This window comes from Melozone crissalis, unplaced genomic scaffold (assembly GCF_028551555.1).
Source record: "Melozone crissalis strain CALT ecotype California unplaced genomic scaffold, PUWL_Pcris_2 ptg000006l_1, whole genome shotgun sequence".
In the NCBI taxonomy this organism is placed as follows: domain Eukaryota; kingdom Metazoa; phylum Chordata; class Aves; order Passeriformes; family Passerellidae; genus Melozone; species Melozone crissalis.
This window is the reverse complement of record NW_026535784.1, coordinates 56,721,195-56,730,902: the sequence shown is the minus strand read 5'-3', so window position 1 is coordinate 56,730,902 and position 9,708 is coordinate 56,721,195. Positions and strand designations below refer to the sequence as shown.

At 44.1% G+C, this 9,708-nt stretch overlaps 1 protein-coding gene across 2 annotated transcripts in view; it reads left to right on the top strand.

Moving 5' to 3' along the window:
• The first annotated feature begins 7,975 nt into the window (after positions 1–7,975).
• Positions 7,976–9,708, top strand: part of MAML3 (mastermind like transcriptional coactivator 3) — a 157,780-nt gene continuing 156,047 nt past the window's right edge. For both annotated transcript variants that reach the window (XM_054295873.1, XM_054295872.1), the window contains exon 1: positions 7,976–9,228. In XM_054295873.1, coding sequence (XP_054151848.1) covers positions 8,815–9,228 — 414 coding nt within the window. In that variant the 5' untranslated portion in view covers positions 7,976–8,814. The remainder of the gene's footprint in view (positions 9,229–9,708) is intronic.

Sequence of the window (9,708 nt, the reverse complement as noted above, 5' to 3'; positions counted from 1 at the left end):
AAAGTGACTGAATTACAACTTGTAATAAAACACCCAGTACTTTATACTGGCTTTGTCAGGGCTGAAGGATATGTCTTTAGTTATGAGAGAGACTGGGGGCAGACAGAGGTGGGAATGGCAAAGATCATGATCTGGAAGAAGAGCTTCCTTACAGGAATTAAATGCTGAGCTTAAATGAATCCCATTGTTGCCTTAAATTGATCCCATTGTTGCCTAAATGACATTGCGGAGTTGTTCTTTTTTTCTGAACATAAATGATAAAGATTAAAGTAAAGTAATAAAACACTTGGTATTTTTATCACTTAAATTTGGAGAGGCCTCATGTTTTGCACACTTGTAGCTTTGATGGATCTTGAGGCAGTTCTGCCAGTGATAAAAGGAATAACTCACCACTGTCAGAGAATTTGGCTGTTTCATCACTGACATGAGAGGCCAGCCTCATTCCATGGTGGTTGCTGTCTAAATTACTTATGTAGTTTCTTCATGTACGTTTTGACTGAAAAGTGATAAATCATGCAATGAGTTATTTGGCATCAGCCTCCAAGACAGTCTTTTTTCTTCTTATAAATCCTGTAGCACCTTTCAGCCACCCATTTTTAAATAAGACTATAGTGGGTTAGCTTCTAATGTCAAAGGATGGTTAAAATAGGTTTGCTGCCATTCTTCTTTGTTTAATTTTTTTTTTTATTTTTTGTAGAATTATATTTCCTGAAGTGGTATTGAGAAAGTGAGAGGTGAACTCAAAGACTGTCTTTATTTTACAACCTAGGAGTGTGACAGGGCATTTCCTTCCTGGTGGTAGTGACACTCTTTCTTCCCACATTATCCAAGAATCCAGAGGAGAAAATACACTGACACCAGCCTGACTCTGAAGTCTTGGACACACCCAAGAGGAAGGAAAACAGTAAGTAAAAATTTTCTACAACTGAAAAAATGATGAGAGATTGTGCAAGGAGGAAGGTGGTTGTACTGTAAATTTGGTAAACAACAGGTAGGATTATGCTGTGAAGCTGACAGGTTTTCACATTTGAATTTTTTTCAGTTCTAGCCAAGTATTTGGATGAAAACAGCAGCAGTTTCTTTGCTCTAGATTTCCTAGAGTTTTATTTGGAGGGTTCCCCACACAACAGGATGACTGAGGAGTGTTAAACACAATCTGAAGAGCTGCAAAGGTGATGGGTGCTTTGGACATCACTTTCTGAGTGTCTTTTACTCTTTTTAGTAAAGTAAACCAGTTAAATCATACAGAAATACTTGCAGCTTATATTTCTATTAAGCCAATCAATCTCTTGTGTTTCTCTATCTTTTTTTCACTTTGGCTCTTAATTTTTAGACAAAGCAGTGACTCAAAACTATAGGTGAGTTTTACAGTATTTACTCCATAGACTCCAAGTTAGAATCCATATCCTTTTAAGGCAGATGTTCTTTAACCAAATGTAAGGATGCAGTTCCTTCTTGAAGGTGTATATGAAAACCATCAGCATCAGGCATGTCTTGATTGATGTCACCAGATGAAAGATACCACCTTTTGTCAGTCCCATTTAAACCTTGAAATGACAGTGCATCATTGTGTGGTTGCTTTCAAAGGATTCTAGCTATACAAAGTTTAGTATTTGTCAATGAAAATAGGAATTATACATAAGGAGAAAAACTAATCACAAAGCGTTTGTATGTACAGAGTCAAAAGTCAAGAGTCAATGAGTGTCACCTGGGTTAATTTGGCATGGGAGGTTCCTGTTAGTCACCCAAAGCAACTAAGAACAGATGAGGGGTTGCCATTCTTCACTTTTCTCTCACTCTCATTTTAATCCTTTTCTAGTTTTTTCACTTTCATGTGTATTTTTAGATTTTCATTTGTATTTTTTATTGTTCAGGTTGAGCTCCCTCATGGAAAAGAAGGACATGCACTCTTCTTCACTGTCTTGGGAACTGATTACTTTTTGGTTCCAAGTAGCACCCTGGAATTCATGGTAACAGGTGGGCAATGCTGATGGCCTTGGCAGACTGCAGGGCCTGTGTGAGATGCAGAACCACCTGCTATACTCAGTGGCAGTCCTGAGAGCCCTTCTGGTGCAGGAGCAGAGTTCAGCAGCACACCATGGGTGTGCAGACTCTCCAGTCACAGCCATTCCCATGAGTGCCCCATTGCTGGCTCCTACATTGTGCTTACAGGAGATCCTACCTTCTATTCCACTCTTCATTCTCTCCATTCAGGTCCAAACCTTCAGATCTGAATTTGCTGTTTTGTGATTCTGACATTCCGCTTTATTGGTGTTTGATTTTTCAACCTGACAAAACCTCACTTTTGTTTTCTGATTAGTTTTTATTCTTTCTCTACAGTAAAATCTGCCAGTCATGGGAATCACATGAATGGTTCTGTGGAGCCTGACCCAAGATTGCTGAACTCCTTTTCATGCATGGCTAAGTGCAGAATTGAACCTCATGCTCCAGAAGTGAAAGGTTATTGATTTTAGATAATTTTTAAATAATGCTACAGGACTAGATACAGCTACTCTCAGTCTACTCTAATCCTGTTTTTTGTTGACTGTGCCCTTGTGAAGGCACTGCTTTCTGTCAGTGATTAAGAGGAGAGATTGGTTTTCAGTTCTGTGCTGATTCAGCACAGCAAAGAATCAGTGCATTAGCAAGGACTGTGAGGGAATTTTAAATATTGGTAGAGTAGCAAACTTCTACTGTTACTATGTCTTGGAGGTGAAATTCCAATGTAATTACTGTACCAGGCAATGTGGGAGAGGTGACAGCTCTCTGAGTCATAGGAGAAAAAAATGGAGAAACCTCGTATCCAGTTTTTGGCTTGTTAATATCACTGCTATAAAATTATGATGTGCAGAATATAGGCCTATAGAACTAGTATGCATTCTACTGGACGCCATTCATGAACAAAATCACATTGGCAGCTGAATAATAATTAACTCTGCCAATTCAGTCTCTTTACACTTCATGGAATGATACTCTATAATCTTGAGGTCTCTTCTTGGTTTTATTTTTCCTTTCTGCACGAAATAAGATGCTTTCATAAGTACAACATGCAGCTTGGTTAGTTTTGTTGGATCATGAGGTGCCCTTATGCACAGAAAGCTCCGTAATCTGTACCTCCACCCAATGGTGTGACACTGACATAGAAATTGAGTAGCATGCCATTAAACACCAAGGAAACCCACCAAAGAAACATTTTCTTTTTTCTCAGCTGGCCGTGTGCATAGCTGCACTTGGGACAAAACTGGTGAAATGGGGTTAAGGGAGCAGCTGCTCAATACTCCAGCTTGAGATGGTATGTGACACAGAACCTGCCCTGGTATCAAAATATTGCTAAAAAACTGGATGAGTAACTTAGAGTAGTAGGAGAAATGGAAGTCAGACAGGTGAAGTGGAAAGTGAATGACTGTACATCTCAAGGACAAGAATTTTTAAAAAACAAAATCTATAGATAAAGGTATTGATGCTATACCCTGGAGAAGTTAAAATGCTATTATTTATTTCCTGTTTTATGGGGTATTGTTTATAGACCATGTACTTCTGCAAAGATAGTGGTTTTGCTAGGTAGTTCTGGATTTCTTTAGAACATGTCCCACATGAGTCACGGGAACATTGATGAGCTCAAAGGCCCAACAATGTGAATGTTGTGTCTGTATCATCTTATTCAATCAGAATGCCTTGATGAGCTATGAAATACTAACATGCTTAAAAAAACAAGTCACCTTGAAATATCTGTTGCATGAAAATCACTCTATGTTACATTGGTACAACACAAATATTTGTTATAAACAAGTGAAAGAGGGAGCGGAAATAAGGGTGTAAACACCTCATCTGGGCATGTTTACTACATAAAATCAACTGTAATTATAATAGCAATTAGAAAGCAATGCCCCCAGTAGTTTTGGGATCCTAATAAACAAAGGAGATACCAATATAGGTAGCAGAGTGAAATGAAGAGTCACAGGTACTGTCTTTTGCCACTTCTCTGTTCTGTGGCTCATAAACGCTCTGCAAAGAGGAATTATGGCACTAAGAAAGGTCTGAGAACTACATGCTAATAAATGCTAATTATTATCAGTGTGTATTTCAGGCAAACTCAGGAATCAGAACAGACACAAATGAACCCTCAATTATGTCTGGTTACATCCAGGAAAACCACAAGTTCTTTTGCACAATTATCTATAACAGATACATACACACATCCATAAGCATATATATGCATATATACATATATAGCTTGCTGAACATTAAGATTGCTCTTTAAGAATGACCTAACACCCTTGGATTCATTATCTTTGGGGAGCAGTAGCGGTCAAAATGCCCACTACTGTTGTGTTCATTTCAACATGGAGAACGATGTGAAAATGAGAAAGTTTGCCAAGAACAGACAAAGAATCCACACAAGACAATTAAATCCATAAAGGTGAGATGAAGACTACACAAGGAGACCCAATAGGCAGCAGAGTGCCAATGCACACTATTTACTGAACACTCCTGAAGTACAAATGAGCAATCATGGACTAACAGGAAAGAAAAATAAAGAAGATGTTCTTCCAAAAGCTAAAGACATATGCAAATGGAAAAAAAAAAAAAAACCAAAACCAAACCAAAGTATCATAAACACTGATAGATATACTCTTACAACTATTATGAGTCTGAGACCTAACTACTGAGAATCAAAAATTGGTCAATATTCCTTTTTCAATCCATCAGGAAGGAAGAGATTGTCAGTGAGTCTGAAAATGACAAGAGTACAAACTGAACTCTCAGGGAGGGCAAAATCACTGGAGAGAAGCTGAACACTTTATATCCTTTGGTTACTGTGGAGGATGGGTTTGTAAAAAGGCAAGGAGAGACTGGAAAAAACTTTGGAAGAGATGCTGTAGAGTGCACTAACTAGATAAATCACATAATCTGACTTGAAAATGTTTGAAGGCGATTTCACAGATACATTCATTCATGGAGGCTGTGGGGTTTTTACATTTCAGTGGACCCTCAATACACAGCTTTGCTTTTACTATTCTCCAAATGACCTTTAGTGTGGTTTCTAATAGAGTGGGACTCCCATTTGTCCTCACAGTGATATTTCTCATGTTGCCCCTCAACTGAATAACTGTCTGGCTCAGCTGACCAACTGCAGTGCTCTGCAAAGGCACATTTTATGTGTTTTTATGGAGTCCCTCCCACTAATATGACTAGCTGGATTATGTGTAAGGCTGTGCTTGTTCTGAAACCACTATTGATTAAATGCTGAGATGAATTTTTTTTTAGAAGCTGTCATTTGAACATGCTTAGGCTGCACTTGCTGTCAGCTTAACAGTCATGTTTCTGTGTCTTCCTCTAAATTCCTCTCCCAGCTGGGCTCTTTCATATCTTAGCATTAAAATAGTTCCTTCCTAATTAGACAGATCTCTGTCATGATAATCATCTTGAGAACGTATGCTGTATTTTCATACTGCGTATCTTTCCACAGATCAGGCCTGTTTTATCATTTTTCAAACTCCTAACTCGCTGAATAGATCTCTCACCAAGCAATCATCTCCTGTAGCTGGTAATTAGCGTCCTGTCAGCTGATAGTAGTCGGCATTACTGTTCATCTGCTGCCATCAGCACGTTCATCTTAGATCATTTGGAATTCTGATAGGTTTGATTCTTTTCAAATTCCAGTTGTGAGGATGGTGTTCCAAAGCTGATGTGCAAACAGGGGAAAAAAGGTTACAGGGCAAATAAACACATTTGTGCGTGCAAAGGGAATTTCTGCAGAAGAGGTGTTTGTTTGTAAGCCCATGGTCATAAAAGTGAGAGGACACACAATCATGAGCGAGTCTGTGATTGTGTCTGACTACAGAACTGAGCTGTTTGGTCAAGGCTGTGAGGAACATCTGTTTTAATGACAATAATCAGTAGTTAGAACAAAACTGAGATCTCTCTATTTCGTGTATTGCTCAGGCTATAATACAAGGAATTTGTTTCTTGTTTTTATTTTTTCAGTCTCGGAGGCTTAGCAGAAGTGTTGTCCTTCTCAAAAATTGGATTTAAATAGTTCACTAAATAGCTCATTTTACTTTAGCTTTTTAGAAGCTGGTGATTGTTTATGTAAGTGTCCTTAAAATAAATGATGCAAAAATGAACTGTGAAATCTTATCTGGTGATTTGTTTGCAAAACTTCTAACACTAAGCACTGGTTACTCCAAAATTTCTTTTACTCCAATCATCACCCTTGGGCTGTGCAGCCTGGCAGAACCAAGGTGCGTAGCCGAGGGATAAAAAAAATCCTACATTTTTAATAGGCTGAAATTAAATTCTATAGCAATACAACTTAAAAATTACCACGTTGACAACTGCCAAAGTAATATGCTGAAAGTTAAGGTGTGTTTGTGTGACTTCATAGAGATTGAAAAATGCTATTAATTGCAGTCGTAGGAAAAGAAGAAGACTTCTGTAAAATGCACCGAAAAAGCAGTCTGTAAGGAGACCACTGCTTTTACAGGTATTTCTGCCCGGTGGGTGTAAAAAAACTTCTTTTTCTGGCCAGGCTGCAGCACACGGGCTGCGGGCTGCAGGGGGCACTGATGAGGAAGCCAAAAAGTGCTCGCTCCGAGTTAAACCTACTTAGAGCCCTTTCCCTCCCTGGCCTGAGCACACTTTCCATTTCTACTACTACTACTACTACTACTGCTACTACTATTACTACTACTACTACTATTATTATTATTATTATTATTCCTGAAATTCCTTCTTTTTTCCTCCTGTTTCTATTCTTACATTGAATCTTACCTGTTCAGCTACTACAGAAATTCAGTTACTAGCAGAAGTACAGCACATCCCCCGTCTCCAAATTAAGAGAGGTACGAATGTCTATAATTGACTCAGGATTGCAGCTTCCCCACATTCTTATGCTGCTTCTGAGCAGAGCTGTAATTTCCCCGTGCTGGGTCTGTGATAACGTAGTAATCAATGATCATGAAGCACTTCAAGTGAGTTCTCAAACTGATTCTACAGAAAAGTTTTCTTTTCTGGAGGGACGATCTGTTTGTTAATCCCAGCGTAGGTCAGGTACTAATTGCTGTTTTTATTTGTCCACTATTATGTTCCATCCCAACATAGCCATGAGTTGTGGCAATAGGCATGAAACCAACCCCAAATTTCATGCTGCTGAGCACTTAAATAAGACAAAGACTGCTCTTTGTCACCGTATCTTAGAAATAGTATCCTATGCTAATCTGCAGTGGCAAAAATGAAGATGGTTTAAATCAGATTACATTACCAGTGCGTGAGTTCCCAATTTTCCTTAAATCGGCTGCATGTTAGAGAACAAGGGCGTCTCTCTGAGATAATTCTGTTCTATACAGATGTATTAAAAAAAATTGGAAGTGCATTTCTCACAGGGCTAGATAGAAAATAACACTCAACGACAATTGTGGGCGCAATAGCTTTGTCTGCCAAACGGTTTAAAGCCAGATTCCCGGGATGTTATTCCTGATCCATGAATCACCGGCGCTCTCTGCGGAGGCAGCCGCTCTCTATGTTCTCCCGGAGCAATGCCGCTGTCGGCCGTGTCGTGTTTCCCGTGCTGTCTGAAATAGCAAGTTCAGCCCGCGCCGGGGAGGCAGGCAGGGCTGTGCGCTGCGCTCCATCCATTATGCAACAGTTGACACGGGAGCCAAGGGCGGCACACGCCGCTGCCCGCGGCCCCGAGCGGGCCGGAGCTCCGCCCGCCGCGGCGCCGGTGCCGGTGCCGGTGCCGGTGCGGTGGGGCCGCGGGGCCGGCAGGTGTCGGGGCCCGCTCACCGTGAGCGCCATGTCCGCTCCTGCGGGTCGGTCCGCGCCGGGTTTTGCACCGTGTCCCCGGGCCTGCCTCCCGGCCCCGAGCCGCCGCCGCCGCGGTGGGCGCTCCTGCCCTGGTATCACTCCGCTGGCACGGACGGGAGGCGGCGCGGCAGCAGAGCGTGTGAGCATTGTCATGGTGGTGGCAGCAGCAGCAGCACCGGCACGGCACAGCCAAGCGCCAGGCTGCATCGCTCAGCCTTTGGCAGAGCGCTACTTTTTTTTTCTTTTCCTTTTTGTTTTTTCCTCTCCATCTCGGTCCGGATTGTTCATGTGTTTACTTCCCCCAGCCCGAGGATTTGCTATTTAGGTTCCTGTTGAAATGCAACTGAGCAGCCAAAGTACTTTGCGAACACCCAAACTTTTTTCTAGAAGGAAAATACAATAAGCAAGCGGCTTTGCCTGTCTGTTGATGCCGGGGAGCGCGAGTGAGTGTGCCGTGTGTGCCCTGCGTGTGCCCGTGCTCGGATGTGTGTGTGCAAACGTGCGTGTGAACGGGCGTGCATGTGGAGGGGCGCGTGTTTCTCCCCATCCATGGGGAGAGAAGGCTTTTGGCAACATCTCCGGAAATCTCATGGAATCTGTTTTGAAATAATGGATTATAAAAAAGAAAGAGGAGGAAAGGAACTGGTCTGATATCTCCTGGAGTTTGCTAACCCGAACTGCTGCTGCTGCTTAGTTTGTTGTGCTTTTTGTGTGTGTGTCTGTGTGTGTTTGTGCGTGTTGCTGGCGATAACCTTTTAGCACCTTCTCTATTTCCCTCCCCCCTTCCCTCTCTCTTTTTAATGTTTTGGAGCTTCTCGAGAGGGATTGGCTGGGGGAAAAGAGAAACATTTGCTTGGGATCACTGTTTCCCTGAGACATGATGGTGCCCCTTTCCCGCCCCCGTCCCCGGTTCTCTGAAAAGTATGCCATCAGGACCCCGGAGAGACTGTCCGTGTGAAGTGTAGGATAAAAAGTTCTTCCAAAATAGTGTGCGCGGGGCCGAGCATGGGGGATTTCGCAGCCCCCACTGCCGCCGCGAACGGCAGCAGCATTTGCATCAACAATAATCTGAAGAGCGGCCTCGGCGGGGCCGGTGCCGGGGCTGGCGGCTCTCCGCACGGCCCCGCCGCCGGTAACAATGCCGTCCCCAAGCACAGCACGGTGGTGGAGCGGCTGAGGCAGCGCATCGAGGGCTGCCGGCGGCACCATGTCAGCTGCGAGAGTAGGTACCAGCAAGCGCAGGCGGAGCAGCTGGAGCTGGAGCGCAGGGACACGGTCAGCCTCTACCAGCGGACCCTGGAGCAGAGGGCCAAGAAAGCGGGCACCGGCACCGGCGGCAGCAAGCAGCAGCAGCAGAGCAAGCAGCAGCAGGATGCCGAGCCCGCTGCGGCGGAGCAGAGGAACCACACGCTGATCATGGTAAGGGCTGCGGGCCGGGGCTGGGATGAGCTGCAGCTCGGGCCCGTGGCTCGGCAAGGGGAAGCGGGGCTCGGCTCAACTTTGGCAGGGCTCTGGCGGGACGCTCCGCAACTTCTCACGGGCTGGGCTGGAGAGAGCGGACAATTGTTTTTTCCCCCTTCGGAAGGGTAGAAGTGCTCTGGGGTAGGGGGAAGGAGCGGTGCCAGGCGTGCACGGGGAGCCAAGGGAGGGTTTTGTGTGTGTGTGAGTGTGCGTGTGCGTGGGGCTGGCCCCTTTAAACCCCGCAGGCTGCAGGGAAAGTTGGGCAGGATTCTTGCTGGGGCTGCCCCGGCGTGCGGCAGCCCGGCTCCCCACGCTGCTGAGCCGCTTCCCAAAGTTTTCTCGGGAATTAAGGAGCTTAGCGAGCAGCGGAGGGGCGGAAGGGGGCGGGGGCTGGGCCGGTAGAAGCGTAGCGGCGAGTAGGAAGCGGAGTTTCCCACT